Source organism: Rhineura floridana, chromosome 9 (genome assembly GCF_030035675.1).
Source record: "Rhineura floridana isolate rRhiFlo1 chromosome 9, rRhiFlo1.hap2, whole genome shotgun sequence".
In the NCBI taxonomy this organism is placed as follows: domain Eukaryota; kingdom Metazoa; phylum Chordata; class Lepidosauria; order Squamata; family Rhineuridae; genus Rhineura; species Rhineura floridana.
In genome coordinates this window covers 49,323,585-49,341,899 of record NC_084488.1, presented here as the reverse complement: position 1 = coordinate 49,341,899, position 18,315 = coordinate 49,323,585, and the positions used below count along the sequence as shown (strand labels likewise).

The following is an 18,315-nucleotide window of genomic DNA, read 5'->3' as shown; positions in this document are numbered from 1 at the left end:
GTGCAAAATGAAGCTGCTAGGTTGTTGTCTGGTCCCAAACCGTGGACCACAAGCTTCATTCATGTGGTCCGTAGCATGTCAGTGAAGAACACTTACCTTTTGAATTCTTTGGAATTCAAATTGTAATACAATGAAATACATTATAATAAATAAAAGAAGCAATAACAATGCAATTAAAAATCATATAGCACCTAGCACAGTGCATTAAAATTGCCATCACAGACATAAAAATCATTAAGTGGTCCATCAAGACCCTCAGCAATTTTCAAGGAGTCTGCAGGGAGAAAAACTTTGGGAACCATGGGCACCATATAACACCTCTACAGGGCTGCTCTGGCTGCCAGTATGCTGCCAGGCGCAGTTCAAGGTTTTGCTTGTAGCATTAAAGCCCTAAACAACTTGGGACCAGGTTACTTAAGGGACCCCTTTGCTCTGTATATATCCCCATCCATCAAGTGCGTTCCTCAGAAGGAGACTTCTGAGAGTACTGCACGCCCCCAAGGTGGGCTTAGTTTGTACTTTTAGTGTTGCAGCTCCAACGCTCTGGAATCAATTACCAGGTGAAATTAGACAGGCACCTAATGTCATGATGCTTAGGCACCTACTGAAGATGCTTGTGTTTAAGAAGGTTTTCCCTGAGGTGTGACCCAGTCATTTATGGAATATTAATTGTACATCTGTAGAAATGGTAGGATTTTTTTTAGACTTCATAGGTATGATTTTATTGTTTTTAGAGGGTTTCTTTTTTGTATTTTGTCTCATTTCATCGTGTTGTACACTGCTTTATACCCATCGAAGCGGTATACAATACAATAAAATGAGATTAAATATCCCTAAAAGGGCATGAAGTGGTTTATAGATCTGTAAATAAAATAAAATAAATAACTAGTATTTTAAATGTGGACATAACACATTAAGTCAACCATCAAACCAGGATGCCAATTGAGGAGATTCGGTGTATTTCTTTTGGTTTATAGCAGCTGTGAAAGATGGAAGAGGGTGACTGACTCCATTGAAAAAGGGTAACTAACACACTGACCCCAATCCATTGAAAGCAATAGCCTTGAATTGGTTGCAAGTCACTTCCTCCCTTGGATTCAAGTGCAAGCCATAGCTGGATTGAGGGCATCATTAGCTATTATTAGTAAACAGCGAAAGCTTATGTGATTGTTTTAGTTGTACATGCTTAGGCATACTTGTAGGCTGACTCAGGAACTAAGGGTTGTGCCAAAGGCTACATGCTCATCTGTGAACAAAATGGGCATAATATTTGTATTATTTTGAGGCTCAATGGCATTTAAAAACAACATGATGTCACTTGCTTACTTTAGCTAGAGTTGAAAATGTGAGGTTGAAATCGAAATTTCTATGTAAAATCATTCAGTAAAATGCCACTCAATGTATTCATATATAGGAAAGGTCCTCAGTATTTAGAAAAGCCAATCAAGGTGAAACACCATTAATATTCCATGGATATGATGTGCAACCATTAACCACGATATCTGTGTTTCAGCTTCGTCTGAATGTGATGAATTATCTTTTGCATACCATGGGTAATTAACAAAGGGCATTTAACAAAGCCATACCCAGAACAGACCCATCAACATCAATACACTACAGTGCATTGATTTCAATGGGTCTACTCTGAGTATGACTAATGTTGAGTATCACCCCATCTATTTTTGCTTGGAGAAATGTTGCACTATTTCTCATGGTTGAAATTCCCATTCCCCAAGTTTTATGCTGATGAAAGCCACACCATACACCAAGAACAGCCAATGCAGTGCTCTCCAGATGTTGATAGACTCCAGTTCCCATCAGCCCCAGCTAGCATGGTCAGTGGTCAGAGGTGGTGGGAATTGGAGTCCAACAACATTTGGAGGGCACCATGTTGGCTGTCCCTGCCATACACATACCATACTGATACTTACTACAATATCAGTCTCTGTCAAGCACATTTTGCCAGTCTTTTCAGCTTTTCAAGCATGCCATGATGATGCCTGTCATTGACAGTTTGTTATATTCCTTCGTCAGATCCCCTGTTATGGCTGGAGGTCTGTTTGCTGTTAACAGAAAGTGGTTTTGGGATCTCGGTGGCTACGATCCAGGTTTAGAAATCTGGGGAGGGGAGCAGTATGAAATTTCCTTCAAGGTAAGCAGTCAAAATGTTTCTTCATGGTACACACTGCTTTTGTATGGTATGGGCATGCATTATATAGTATCTCTAGAGGCCAAACTAAATGAGATGCAGTCAAGTGTATTTTTCCACTGACTGCTTTCCCATATGAGAAGAGACGCGAGAGCTACTGTGGTGTAGTGGTTAGAGCAGGAGTAGCCAATATGGTGCCCTCCAGATGTTGCTGGACGATGGCTCCCATGATCTTTGATAATTGGCCAAGCTGGCAGGGACTGATGGGAGTTGGAGTCCAGCAACATCTGGAAAGCAACACATTGGTTATCCCTGGGTTAGAATTTCAGAGTAGTCCTGGGGTGACCCAGGTTCAAATTCTCATTCAGCCACAAAGCTTTCAGAGTGAGCTTGAGACAGTCCCTATATTTTCACCTAACCTATCTTACAAGGTTGTTTTGAGGTTAACCGGTGGGGGAGGAGACCTTGAACTTCTGAAGAGAATTTTGTATATAAATTGAAATATGCTACCTTGAGTTATTTGGAAAAAATCTGGGATATAAACTTAGTAGTTGGTGTAATAATAGCAGTAATAGATATCCTCCACCATGATACTTTTGCTCAGATAACATTGTGCATACAGAATGTTTTCAAGTGAATATGAACAACTCACTCATCTATGTGCAGAGTCATAGGTGGAAATGTCTGAACCTTAGGCAGACTGGCAGAAGGTGTCAATGGGAAGGGGTTACCCCCCCCCAAAAAAAACACTCCAAGCCTTGAAGGGGGATCTCCATTCCAGTCTCAGGAAAAGTGTTAAGATATAAGTTTTCCCTTACAACACAGCTGCCTATGCAATAGAATTGGGCTCCTAAAGAAAAACAAGAGTGTGAGGCTGCCTGGTAGGTATTTCAATGCACAACTCTTTTAGTCATGAGAGGGAATAATACTGGCCTTGATGGATGAATAGTATAATCTATTATAAGGGAACTTGTTACACTCAATTACAAAAAACAGGGGGGTTCAAAACCCATTTATTGAATATTTATTGAAAACAATATATTGAATAAACAGCAACAATTAATCAGCCCTTGATATGCATCTGAGGGCTAAGCAGCTGCAATTCTAGATGAGGGGCCTTGGCTCAGAGGTAAAGCACATGCTTTGCATGCAGGTTCCAGGCTTGATTCCTGGTATCTCTGGGCAGGGCTAAGTAAGATTCCTGGACAGCTGCTATCAGTCAGTGTTGATCCTACTGAGCTGATTAACCAGTGGCCTGACTTGATGTGAGGCAGCTTCCAGTGATGGCTGGTGGCTCCATGTCAGTGGGGCAGTGGAATCCACTCCAGGTTTTAGACTGAACTTTCAAGCTGAAGCACCTTGGACAGCTCCTTGAAAGTTCGGACTAAAACCTGGAGTGGATTCCACTCCCATGGAACCATCAGCCACCACTGGCAGCGTCCTATCTTCCTAGCTATAACCCTGGTTATTTGAATACATTTATGGAAGTGTAGAACATCTGTAAGTATCATTTGTGTCTCTTGTAAGGCAGAGAGTAGCCAAGGCAAAACAATGTGGTTTTTAAGCCGTACACATTAGGAAAGTACACAAGGCAAATCCAGTGGTGTCACAATTAAAAGCAGAATTGTTTTAAATTATTATGTAGTAGGGTATGGGTGGTATTCAATACTAATCTTACTCAGAGTAGACCCATTAAAAACACAACTAGCCTAGGTTCATTAATTTCAATGGGTCTATTCTGAGTAGGACTTAGTTTCATACAACCCATAGCATTCCATATTGTACCATCTGAAAAAACAACAGCCAGGCTTGATGACACCCACATCTGGCATTCCTATACTGTAATACATTTCTGTGGCAACGGTTCACTTATAGCTCCAAGACCTTCCATCACCTGATTTAATCCTCCGTGATGCCTGCTTTGTGTTTACTGCTGAATAAATTTAGTACGTAAGTCATTGGCTTTATTGCAAATCCAGTTATTTTCTTTGAGCATTAAAGGGGCATAAAACAAGCCCTTCCTTTACAACTATGTGCACCCACACACTGAAGTCAAGAAGATGCACTGAATGAAATGCACAGAAGCTGCCAGGGGATATCTCTGCTCCAGACTGCCGGTGTGGATTTGAGGGTGTTTTCAGCAGAATCAAAATGACCTGCATGAACTGAACTGGTGTCATATAACTTTGAATCAATTCCATACTAAAAGAAAACAAAATCTGAAAGACAACAGGAACCCACAAGCTAAACGGATAGCCGTTTGCTTAGAGTACATCAGTTTGCACTCTCTCTTGTTAGGGTGTTTCAGAGATAAATCAACGCTGCCTCTTGCATCTCACAGTTCTGACAAGAGGTCTAAAGATTGTATTATCCCATTTCCTATTTCTCTTTTATTTGTCATTGGAAGGAATACAATTGCAAGGCAGTCCATTCCTCTCTGTGCAGAAACCATGGTAACGGTACTGAAAGCTTAGATACTAAATTGTCCCAACCTATTTTGTCCAAATGACAGATTCTTTGGAGAGGACTGTGCTAAACTAGGGCCTCATTTCAGCCATATCTCTTCATTAATCTCATTACCGTGAGTTGAACTAAGGGTCTGTATCCTTCTGCATGAATATATATGGAAACAGCTTTCAACAGAATTTTGTAGCATTTGGCTAGAAGAAATAATAACTCTTTCTGAGGTGGGGGTAGGCAGGCAGCTCAACAGAAAGAAAATGGATGCAGAAAGGCACTATTTTTCCTGGAGAACAGATGGGGTGAAGTGATGGGGTTTGGAAGTGAACTAAAATTGAGGTGGTTCACATGTAATGCTAAGCCAAACCATGGCTTAATGCAACCTCAAGAAGGCTCTCAGAGAGAATGCAGCTGCTGCACTCCTCCTTTAGTCCTCCTGCTGCTGCAGCACTACCTTGAGCTAAGCCATGGGTTGGCTTAGTGTGTCATCTGACCTGGACTCATAGTTTGTCTTCTCCAGACAAAACACGAGTTGTCAACCCAAGAACAAACCTTGATTACAGCTTGTGGTTGTCTGGGGCAAGACAAACCACAAACCCAGATTCAGACAACACACCAAGCCAAACGTTGCCTTAGCTTACAGCAGCAGAAATGGCAGAGGAGCAGAAGGGCTACTGTCTGCTTTCTAGGAACCCTCACATACATGTGTTCATGCTAAGCCATGATTTGGCTTAGTGTTGTGTGAGAACCATCTCTTTGTGTAGACCAGTGGTTCCCAAACTGTTTTTCCCCTTGGACCACTTGAAAATTGCTGATTATCTTGGTGAAGCAATTAATTATTTTTCCAACCTGAGCCCCTCAGGTGAAATGGCTGAGTCTGAGAGCCACCACTTTAATTTACCTCAGTATGGGATATTGTGGGCATTTAAAATGGCAGCTTCCAGCTATGTTTAGAGTGCTATTGCTACTACTGCTGCTGCTGCTAGAAGGTGGCCCACAACAGGGTACTTTGCCAGGACATGCCGCTTCAGCAGAGCTTGCAAAAGTTACTTTTTTGAACTACAACTCCCATCAGCCCTGGCTGGGGCTGATGGGAGTTGTAGTTCAAAAAAGTAACTTTTCCAAGCTCTGCACTTCAGACATGGAGCCCTGCACTGAATCTTCAAAACATTTCACATGTTATCTGAATTTACAACAGCCTTGCAAGGTAACCCAGCACTATCATTTACATATTGTAAATGGGAGACCAAGGGACAATGGTTGCTTACATGGTACATTTATGACTGAGACAAAAATTTCAGCTGGAGACTTTCTGGCTCACTGCTCATATCATTACGCTTCACTACCTTCAAGTCAGATCAGACTTCACACATGTTCATTGTCAGCACACAATAAGGCCATGATCAAACCTATCTGCAAGATGAGAGGGTTTCATTCTGGCTGTAAAGAAACTGATGAGAATATGTTATGGGCAAGACCATATGTTTTGAAGAAGACAAACTGATAGGTAATTACCATTTTCCAGTTTGGAGATGAAAGAGTGTTTGCAAAGTAGAAGATTAGCAAAACAAACGAACAAAACATTGATTCAGTATAGTGGCCTGCTCAGCAAAGTGTCCTGCAAAAGGTGGGCCACTCACTGTGGAGCCAGCTCACCACTGAATCCACTTTCCCGCCCCTGAGATACATGTTTAAGGAAGTAACTGCAGAGCACAGAATAACAAACTAGGTTCTACCTTTAGCATTAGCCCAATGCATTGTTCAGCTGAATAGTTAAATAAAATCTCAAAGTCTTTTCCTGAAATAATCTTGTTTAAAAGCTGATTAAAACTTCCAGGTTAAATATGTTTCATACAGTTTTATTGTAACTAACACAAAGCGACTGCTCAAGCAACTTTTTTTACATATATAGAAGGAGAAGTTTGATGTGCTAATTCCACAGTAAGCAAAGAAAAGGCAGAAGTTCTAAAAGGCTCCCTGTACTATTAATAGGCATGCTGATCATACAAAGAAGATATTTAGCAAACTTCTGTATTGTGGTTTGGATAGTGGCTCAGAACACTCTTTTGGAAATGCAGGGAAAGGACTAAATTTGTAAACCAGAAATAGCCATTTCTATCTTTTCTACATAATTAAGTACCCAACTACTTTTCTGTGAAAGGCCTAAAAGAATTTATTAATGGGAGACTTAGGGTCAAACCATATTATACACAAATGTATGTAACACCCTGACATTGTGGTGATATTGTTTTACGAAAAAGCTTCATGACTCAGGAGGCTGAGATACTGTTTAGAGAAGAAGCCAGTGGGGGGAGGGTTTAGGAAGTGCTTAATCCTTTTTCTGCTTGCTGCTCTTCTGCTCAAACTGGACACCTAGCTGCTTTCCCCACCCCTCGGTTCTCCATATGGAACTCCCTAGGGAAAGCAACAAAAAAGTAGCATTTTCAGCAGAAACACAGGGGAAAGGGTTAAGCTGCACTCACCATCACCTTTCTTCCCCCTTTCTCCCTTTCCACTCAAACTTGTGTGGAGTCTTGAAACTGCTTTTCATTTTAAAAAGTGTTGAGTTTTATTACACAAATGCACACGTAATATGTACTTTGCCCTTACTTATTATTTATTTATTTATTTATTTATTTATTAGATTTATATCCTGCCCGTCCCCCCATTAGGAGCCCAGGACGGCAAACAAAAGCACTAAAGCACTCTAAAACATCGTAAAAACAGATTTTAAAATATATTACAACAAAACATCCTTAAAAACATATTAAAACAAAACATCTTTTAAAAAATCTTTTTTTAAAAATCTTTAAAAACATCTTTTTTAAAAAAAAGTTTTTAAAACATCTGAAACAGTAATTCCAACACAGACACAGACTGGGATAAGGTCTCTACTTAAAAAGCTTGTTGAAAGAGGAAGCTCTTCAGTAGGCACCAAAAAGATAACAGGGATGGTGCCTCTCTAATATCTAAGGGAAGGGAATTCCAAAGGGTAGATGCCATAACAGGAAAGGTCCACTTCCTATGTTATGCAGAATGGAGCTCACCTGCAGAGCACAGTGATCGACTGGGTATATAAGGTGTAAGACGATATTTCAGGTATCCTGGTCCCAACCTGTATAGGACTTTGTATGCCAAAACCAGAACCTTGAACTTAGCCAGGTCCTTGTCCTTGAATCCACTATTCAACAAATTCATAAAATAATTATATTATTTTAAAATAAGTATATTATTAAGTATATATATTATTGTATATTTGTTCTCTCTCTCTCTCTCCATATATATCTCTAGATTTTGCAGACTAGATTGATTTGATATTTCAGCCTGTTTTATATTTTGTGGTATTATTTATTGATACTGTTGTACTTTTTATTATTTCTGAATTGTTTTTATCATATTTTGTTTTTGCTATGGAAGCCACGCTGAGGTCACCTGATGATGAAAAGCAGCATACAAATATACAAAATAAATAAATAAATAAGTGCCAAACTAGAAACAGCAATGTAGATCAATGATCAGAGCTCCCACCTTTTTAAATCTGTGTTTGTTTTGGAATTGTTTTTTTAATTTTTAAAAAATGTTTTATTTGAAAATGTTTTTAAGCTGTTTTGTTTTTGAGATGTTTTAAGATGTTTTGTCTTTTGTTTACCACCCTGGGCTCCTTCTGGGAGGAAGGGTGGGATAGAAGTTGAATGAATGAATGAATGAATGAATGAATGAATGAATGAATGAATGAATGAATGAATGAATGAATGGCAAATGTTAGCTGCAGGGTGGGGGAGAAGGCAATCCAGATCTGTACCATCTTGCTGGGCTTAGTTCACATATATTTTCTCTAAAGGAGCAGATAGCAGATTGGAGCAACATTTTCATCATCAGAAAAGTACAAGGCAAACTCCCACCACCCTCTCCAAGCACAGCAGGTCCCCACACCTAATATCGGCCATATATTAAAGAGACAAGAGATACTATCATAGTCCCATTGTCTCACGCAATTTGGCATTAAGCTAAAGTGTGAAGGTTTAAAGAACAATGCAATACTAAAAAGTTAAATGGCATGTAGTATGTTGAGAGTGTTATCGATGAGAGAAAATTGGGAGGGATAGCTAATACCCTAGAGGAGAGAAACAAATTTCAAAGGGATCTTGATAAGCTGGAGCAACAAACTGAAAACAACAGAATGAAATTTAACAGGGATAAGTGCAATGTTCTACACCCAGGAAAAAGAAACTGAATGCACAGTTATAAGACGGGGGATACTTGGCTTAGCAATACTACATACAAGAATGATCATGGGATTGTTGATCACAAGCTGAATATGAGCCAACAGTGTTATGTGGCTGCAAAAAAGGCAAATGCTATTTTAGGCTGCATTAACAGAAGTATAGTTTCCAAATCGTGTGAACTACTGGTTCCCCTCTATTCAGCACTGGTTAGGTCTAATCTTGAGCACTGTTCCCAGTTCTGGACACCGCACTTTAAGAAGGATGCAGACAAACTAGAACAGGTTCAGAGGAGAGCAACAAGGATGATCAGGGGACTAGAAACAAAGCCCTTTGAGGAGAGACTGAAAGAACTGGGCATGTTTAACCCTGAGAAGAGAAGACTGAGGGGACATATGATAGCACTCTTCAAGTACTTGAAAGATTGCCACGCAGAGGAGGGCCAGGGTCTCTTCCCTATCATCCCAGAGTGCAGGACACGGAATGATGGGCTTAAGTTGCAGGAAGCCAGATTTCAACTGAACGTCAGGAAAAACTTCCTAACTGTTAGAGCAGTACAACAATGGAACAAATGACCTAGGGAGGTGATGGGCTCTCCAACACTGCAGGCATTCAAGAGGCAGATGGACAGGCACCTGTCAGGTATGCTTTAATTTGGATTCCTGCATTGAGCAGGGGTTTGGACTTGATGGCCATATAGGCCCCTTCCAGCTCTCTGATTCTATGATCCCTTCCATTCCTTCTCTGTTTTGACAATTGGAAGGATTTATTAATGTAGTTCAGCTTCTTTGGATTCCATTTGTTTAAGATCCTCACATTTATGGTTGCCTGATCTGTAATTATAGCCAGAGACAGCAGTATGTATCTTAATTATACATGAGTGACAAATGCCTTTTCAGCTACTGTTTCCTGTCCTTGGGATCTAGCATCAGCCCATCAATGCACTCTGAAGACAAGAGGCCTAGCTCATGTACTATACGATTTGAAGCCTGCCAATCCAGTCACCAACAATTACTCCTGCTGTCCTTGGGATCTCAATACCCCTGATTTGTATGGTTCTTTTGCCTACCTTCTACTGCCAGTCCACTATCCTACAATTAGCAGAAAATGCTAGCAGGAATTAAGGAACTCTGGCAGTGGTGGCTGGTGCCCATGGGGATTGGTAGGGTGGAAAGCAGGCAGGCCAACAGTAGGCAGAGCATGAGCCAATGACAGGTGGAGTAAAATCATTTTGTATCCATCCTCCTCCCTGCTGAGTTCTACAGGGACTGTGGAGTAAGCTGACAGACAGTACCGCCTCCTGGGCTAGTTGTGAGTAAGAAGGCAGAGGGCAGGCTGAGGTTGGTGGTGTAGTGCTCCACTCACCCTAATGACCAGCCTCCGCTGACTCTGGGACATCATTCTTGAGAGAACATGTCACATGGGATGACATACCTCTCTCTCTCTCTCTCTCTCTGTCCCACTCATGTTTATAACCTCATGGAAGGGGTTAGCAGGATATGCCTGCTAGTCGCATCTCCAATATTGGGGTATTGAAAAGAACATGCCAAAGGAGAGCTTACATGCATACACCTGTATGAGTGAAATATCTCCACATTAGTGCTTATTCTGTGTAGTCAGAATTCCCACAGCATAGAGAACTCATGAACATGTGCCTGTGTACATATAGCTGTATATGTATCCTTTTGCCAGTGTTCCACTCGACATACAGATTTCAGACAGTGAGACTGGGCTCCTGGTCTAGGTATGCAGATGATGGGAGAGGGGCGGTGGACCTGCTACCCACTTCCTCCACACTTGGCTTTGGCTCTACATGTGGAAGGCTCTCTTGTGAGCAGCCCTTCTGTGCTATAGAAGAGGTTGTGCCAACAATTCGCTGCTCAGAATAGGGTTGGGATTTTCTGAAGATCTAAGTGTTGGGCTTATTCTCACATATTTTTCAATGCCCATCTCCCTCCTTGATCTCACTGAGAAGCAAGGTTTTTCTAAGAATATGAACAATTCTTGCATACTGTATGCATTATCTGTCTATTACACACTGTAAGCGTCACTGGGATAAGGTCTCTACTTAAAAGGTTTGTTGAAAGAGAAAGGTCTTCAATAGTAGTAGTAGTAGTAGGGCTGGGTATCATCAGTGTACTGCTGACATCTTGCCCCAAATCTCCAGATGGCCTCTCCCAAGGGCTTCCTCTAGATGTTAAACAGCATCGGGGACAAGATGGTACCCTGCGGCACCCCACAGCACAACTGCGAGGGGGCTGAAAGAAAATCATCCTGTAATGGGAAGAGCCAGATAATGGCTTAAAATATGCATATAATATGCTGAAATCATTATAGTAGTATTCATCATAGTAGATTCAAAATAAACAAGTCTGCGTTAGAACGTAAACAATGAAGAGAACAATAAAAACTTTAGTAAGATTTTCTGAATGGCTAGCAGTTACCGGCAAGACTACCCCCTTGCTAGTATATGCATAGGGTTGAGGGTTCTTGCTTTTTCCCTACCCCTGTATCTACACAGAGTCCTTGTATGTCAAACATTTGGTCACCTAAGCTCACAGGTTATCATCAGCAGTCGTCTAGTGTAGGTGGAGAATAGAATAGAGGAGACCTCACTGAAGAATTCTTGAATCTTGGGAGGTACCAGAAATTTTCTGTTTGGAAGTCAGACATCAGAACAAATATATGCTATTTATTCTTATCTTGCACATTACAAGTAATACAATACATTCTAGGTGGCCTTAGTCATCATTGCAGAAACAGAAAACAGAAAAATAGAAATATATATATCAGCATGAAAGAAATTGCTGGATATGCATGTAACGTCAAAGTATAAAACTCTGAAGGCACATCTTAATTAAAACAAGGTACAATAGTTGAAGGACTGAGTTAAACTCTAAGTCATATCACAGAGCCAAAGTACAAAGGACATAGGAATACATGTCATGATACATCACCCATCAGATGTTATGGATGGAATAGATGGATGGTTCTCCTTTCTTTGACTGCCCCACTCTAGCAGAGCTGAGGGGGCCCTGAGTGCTATGAAACCTGGCTTTTTGTACACTTTCTTTTCTGTGGGAAGGTGTGTTCCCATGGTCTTTTCTCACGAATTCATTCCCACAGATTGGTCATACACATTGTCGTGGGACAGTTTTACAAACATCTTTCTATTCTCATAGACATTTAGTTTCATAAACAACCCCTCAGAGATTCATATCAGTTCATAGGTAAATTGGCCAGGTTACTGCTGGCCATTCAGAAAATCTTATCAAGGTTTTTCTTGTTCTCTTCATTGTTTACTTTCTAATGCAGACTTGTTTATTTTGAATCTGCTATCTTGGCTGTACTCCTAGACTTCCTGGAGGTACAGAAATGCTTGTCTTTTTAAAATGCCTTTTCTCCAACTCGGGGGGGGGGCAATTTCAAACTACTCCTCTTTCACTGTTTGCTCTTGTACCTATAGTGAATTTTATACACTAATTCAATAAGTCTTAAGCATCTTCTAAGTAAATCTAAGCATGTGTAAATGACTTAATCACATTACAGTATATGCATATTTGAAGCCATTATCCGGATCTTCCCATTACAAGCCAATGCTATTATCTGAAAATGACCCCAGAGATAGGATTGGAATCAGTGCCTCCAATACCCATCTCACCAAGTTGGCCCAGAAGAATACCATGATCACTGGTATCAAAAGCCACCGAGAGATCAAGTAAGAATAACAAGGTTGCACTCTCCCTGTCCTTCTCCTGATAAAGGGAAGTAAAGGCAGATTCAGTCCTGTAACCAGGAATGGGTCAAGATAATCTGTTTCATCCCAGAGTACTTGCAATTGCTGCACCACAACCCTCTTGTTCACCTTCTCTAAAAGGGGGGTATTTGTGATTGGACAGTAGTTGTCACAAACCAATGGATCCAGGGTGGGCTTTTTCAGGAGCAGTTGAATCATCGCTTCTTTCAGGGCAGCTGGGACCACTCCTTCCTGCACCAATGCATTGACCACACCCTGGAACTACTCAGTCACACCCCCTCAGCAAGCTTTAATAAGTCAAGAAGGGCAAGGGTCGAGAGGACATGTTGCTGGCCACATCATCGCAAACATCTTGTCCACTTCATCATGCCACATCAACTGATCCCAAGATGTTGCAGCTGGACACCTCACTGGGGACTACAGTAGATTTTATTTTATTTATTTTATTTATTTTATTCAGCTTATATCCCGCCCGACTAGCAAACAGCTCTCTGGGCGGCAAACATAGAAACATATACAATAATAAAATTACAAGATCAATATAACAAATATAAAAGTACATCATCTAAAATACCAATTACAACATTTACATAAATAACTTAGATTAAAATGCCTCAGAGAAGAGAAAGGTTTTAACCTGGTGCCGAAAAGATAATAGTGTCGGCGCCAGGCGTACCTCCTCAGGGAGACTATTCCACAATTCGGGGGCCACCACTGAGAAGGCCCTAGATCTTGTTACTACCCTCCGGGCCTCCCTATGGGTCGGGACCCGGAGGAGGGCCTTCGTAGTAGACCGTAGTGTACGAGCCGGTTCATAACGGGAGAGGCGTTCCTGCAGGTATCGTGGTCCCGCGCCATATAAGGCTTTATAGGTTAATACCAACACTTTGAATCTGGCCCGGTAGCATATTGGAAGCCAGTGCAGGCGAGCCAGAACAGGTGTTATATGCTCAGACCGCTTAGTTCTTGTTAGCAGTCTGGCCGCCGTATTTTGCACTAGCTGTAGCTTCCGAACCATCTTCAGAGGTAGCCCTACGTAGAGCGCGTTGCAGTAGTCCAAACGTGAGGTTACCAGAGCATGAACCACTGATGTAAGGTCCTCCTTACTCAGATAGGGACGTAGCTGGGCTACCAACCGAAGTTGGTAAAACGCATTCCGTGCCACCGAGGCTACATGGGCCTCGAGTGATAGGGAAGAGTCTAAAATGACTCCCAAACTACGAACCTGATCCTTTAGGGGGAGTGTAACCCCATCCAGGACAGGGTATGTATCCACCATCTGACCAGAGAAACCATCCACCAGCAGCATCTCAGTCTTATCCGGATTGAGTCTCAGTTTGTTAGTTCTCATCCAGTCCATTGTCGCGTCCAGACAACAGTTCAGCACATCGACCGCCTCACCTGAAGAAGATGAAAAGGAGAAGTAGAGCTGCGTGTCATCAGCGTACTGATGACAACACACTCCAAAACTCCGGATGACTGCACCCAACGGCTTCATATAGATATTAAAGAGCATGGGAGACAAGACCGAACCCTGCGGGACCCCATATTGGAGAACCCACGGGGTCAAGCAATGTTCCCCAAGTATTATCTTCTGGAGATGGCCCGCCAAATAGGAGCGGAACCACTGCCAAGCAGTGCCTCCAACACCCAACTCCGCAAGTCTCTCCAGAAGGATACCATGGTCGATGGTATCAAAAGCCGCTGAGAGATCAAGGAGAATCAACAGAGTTACACTACCTCTGTCTCTCTCCCGATATAGGTCATCACACAGGGCGACCAAGGCCGTCTCAGTGCCAAAACCAGGTCTGAAACCCGACTGAAATGGATCTAGATAATCGGTTTCATCCAATAGCACCTGGAGCTGGTCAGCAACCACTCGTTCCAAGACCTTGCCCAAGAATGAAACATTTGCCACTGGTCTATAGTTGTTAAAGTCCTCTGGGTCCATGGAAGGTTTTTTCAGGAGTGGTCTCACCGCCGCTTCTTTCAGACAGCCAGGGACCACTCCCTCTCGTAAAGAGGCATTTATCACTTACTTGGCCCAGCCAGCTGTTCCATCCTTGCTAGTTTTTATCAGCCAGGAGGGGCAAGGATCAAGTACCAAAGTGGTTGCACGTATCTGTCCAAGCACCTTGTCCACGTCCTCGAACTGAACCGACTGAAACTCATCCAACAAAACATGACTAGACTGTGTTCCAGACACCTCATTAGGACTAACTGTCATAAAATGGGAATCTAGGTCCCGACGAATGCATAAGATCTTATGCTGGAAGTGCTTAGCAAACTCATTACAGCGGGCTACCGATGTATCTACCATGTCCTGTGGGCCAGGGTGGAGTAGCCCTCGGACAACTCTAAAAAGCTCCGCTGGGCGGGAGAGAGATGACTTAACAGTGGCGGCGAAATGTTGTTTCTTCGACGCCCTCACCGCACCTACATACCGCTTGGTAGAAGCACAAACCAGTGCATAATTGCATTCGTCGGGAGCGATCGTGGATGGGTCATCAAGATTGCTACAGAGGAAAGCAACTTTACCCTCAAAGTGCCTTGCAAACAATTCACAATGGGCCTCCAAAGGATCTAAAACTCCATTTTCTGGAGTTGATGTCAACAGACCCCTGACAATATGGAAGAGCTCCACTGGACAGCTACTTAAGTATGCAATAGTGGCAGAGAAATGATCCTTCCTCGTCACCATCAGCGCCATACAGTAGGCATGGTTATGATGTTTTACTCATGCCCGATCAGCTTCACAACACATTTTTTGCCACTTGCACTCTAGCTGTCGTCCAGCCTGTTTCATTGCCCTTAGTTCACTGGTGTACCAAGGTGCAAACCGGGCTGCACAATGCCAGACTGGGCACCCAGGGGCAACCATGTTAAGAGCCTCATGCATCTTGTTGTTCCACAGCATGACAAATGCTTCAACAGGGTCACTTGCTCTATCTACTGGGAACTCCCCCAGGGCATTCAGGAATCCTAAATACCATCTTAATATGTCCACCACCCCTGCAGAGGAGGATAAGAGCTAGACTTACTTCACCAGGAAGTGGTCTGACTATGACAATGGAGTGACATCCACCCCACAATCTTCAGAACACCCCTTCCTTCATCTGGAGCAAAATCCAAGTCGAGGTTGTGCCCTGCCGTATGTGTTGGGCCAGTGACAACTTGAGGCAGACCCATGGTCATCATGGGGGCCATGAAGTCCCAAGCTGGAACACTAAAGGCCGCCTTAGCATGGACAGCCACTGCCAGCTCAGTCAGAAAAGCTGCTGGGCAGCAAGGTGAACAGTATACCAGCAGCAACCCTAGTTTACTGTCTTCTTGGCCTGACACCAGGTACAGGCCCTCACAGCCGGCTCCGAGACAGAGTGATTTCCTGGTGTCAGAGATGGAAGTTCTGTAGACCATTTATATCCCAGCTTGCCTCCAAGATGGCATAAGTAGCTCTCCCCCTCCCCAGCTCTGATTCTCTTTATATTGCATTTACATCGCAGGTAGGCAAGAGATTAATATATATTGTAGTTTGTGGTGATTGATGTCCCCAGTGTCAGGCAGTAGCCTAGATCAGCCTCTATAGGGCTGCAGCAACTTTTCTCGTATTAGGTGCCAAACTGCATTCTCTCCCCTTATCAGTCCTACCTCAGCACCGCTATTTAGCAGAAGCCAATTACAAAGGCACTGAAATGTCGGCATATATTTTCATTAGCATAATACAGCAAACAGCATAAAAATGCTAATTCTGCATCCCAACTGTTTTTTAGGAAAGGCTAGCAAAATTGCTATGCAAATCGATAAGAGGGGGCTGTGGGTCTCCCCACCCACCCACCCCAAATATGTACAGTGAAACTGGTTAGCTTAGAGGGATATATCTTTATTATTGCCACAAGGTGTACGCTTGTAGTGACATATTGCTTTTGTTGGTGGAAAACCAATGAAAACAGCACACATTAATCACAAGCAGCAGGTTGGTGAGGCAGGTCAGCTCAGGGCAGAGAGCCGCATCCGAGTTTTTTGGGTAAAGGCTACTGTGTCAAAACTGAGCAATGTCTTTTTCTTCCTGCAGACTTCCTCAGTGGTGCATTTAGGTAATTTTAGACACTGGACTGAATGGTCTTATAGGGGAGTCCTGCCCTGACAGCGCCACTGAGTTTCCCAAGCTACAGACAACTTGAAAATCAAGCCAGGTTTTTTCCCCAACGCTTCCAGAAACAATGCTAAAGAAAGAGTGTGTGGCTTTCTAGTCCTGGGCCAAAGTACCTCGAAGCTGAATTCCTCCAGGATCAGGTCCATAGCTTTGGAGAGCTTTTCGATCCATCCCTTCCTCTTAGAAGCTCACATGGCAGTTGGTGTTTCAACTTCAACTCCTTCTAGAAAGGGGGGGAAATTGCCAGAATTGTTTAGGAATTGGTAACATCCAGGTTGCATTATTGCAGTGCATTCTATGTGGGGCTGCCTTTCAAAACCGTTTGTAAACTTCGTCTGTTTCAGAATACAGAATCCAAGTTGGTAACATTATGGTGGGCTAAATGAATGCTTGTGATGGCAGTGGTGAGGAGTGGCATCACAACTGCAGGCTGCTTTCCCAGCCTATGTGCGGGGACTTTCTACACATGATGTAATGAGCGAACACATATAGGTCAGAAAAAGAGGCTGCTGCCCAATGTCATGCCCTCCATATACATTCACTCAGTCCCGTCAGTGTTTGAAAATGGCTAAAGTTTATGACAAATCTAGAAAGCTGAGCCTGGTTTTGGATTTACTTTCTGTCTTGAAAGTCTTGTTTTGTTTTCCTAGCTCATGTGCAGTACTTGCAGTGTTTTCTGCCCAACAAACATGCAGGTGAATGGAAAACCCTCTGCCTGCTCCCTTTCTTCTGCCATGAGTGGCTGGACTGTGGATACAGTGGTAGCTCTGCCCTCTGCAGAACCGCAGGGGCTGGTTTGGATTGTTCTGCCCATAAAGAACAGGATAATAACTTGTGACACAGTTCTGCAGTCTACACAGACAAATGCCTTTATTCTAAGCTGGATTTAAGGAAAACATCTTTCATTATTTATATTGGCTGCAGATTCCTTGCTATAAAAGACAATATGTGAGTTTTTCAGATTGCTCTTTTAGGCCACATTCATACCAAACATTTATTCCACTACTGTTCCACTTTAAATAGTCATGGCTTCCCCAAAGAATCCTGGGAAGTGTAGTTTTGAAAGGTACTAAGAGTTGTTAGGAGACCATTATTCCCCTCACAGAGCTCCAATTCCCAGAATTCTCCAGGAAGAGGGACTGACTATTACACTAGCAATTGTAGCTCTAGGAGGGGAATAGGGGTTTCCTAACAGCTCTCAGCACCCTTCACAAACTACACATCCCTGGATTTTTGGGGGGCAGCCATGACTGTTTGATGTGGAATAAATGTCTGGTGTGAATGTGGTAGACTATCCAAAATGTCAGCTCTATGGTTTAAGTCAATAGGTTCACACAGCAGAAGTCCCCTTGGGTCTGTTACACTGAACATGAGAGGTTTGTAAATCCAGGCTACTTTTCCATTTTACTGCTGTGTGTAGTCCAGATGACACATTTTAAAGGAGCACTGATCTTCCAAAAGAAATAAGAAGTAAATCTTTGGAATCTTACTGAAACTAATAAGCAAACAGAAACACCTGCTAAATGTCCTACAAGCCAGTCTGAGAATGATTTCAATTACTCTACAAAATGCA

At 42.6% G+C, this 18,315-nt stretch overlaps 1 protein-coding gene across 13 annotated transcripts in view; it reads left to right on the top strand.

The window, feature by feature from the left end:
• Positions 1–18,315, top strand: part of GALNTL6 (polypeptide N-acetylgalactosaminyltransferase like 6) — an 839,728-nt gene that overhangs the window by 757,655 nt on the left and 63,758 nt on the right. For all 13 annotated transcript variants that reach the window (XR_009757816.1, XM_061584006.1, XM_061584007.1 and 10 more), the window contains one exon: positions 2,035–2,152. Coding sequence is in view for 12 of the 13 variants with exons in the window: in XM_061584006.1 (XP_061439990.1) it covers positions 2,035–2,152 (118 nt within the window). In the remaining variant the exon portion in view is untranslated. The remainder of the gene's footprint in view (positions 1–2,034; positions 2,153–18,315) is intronic.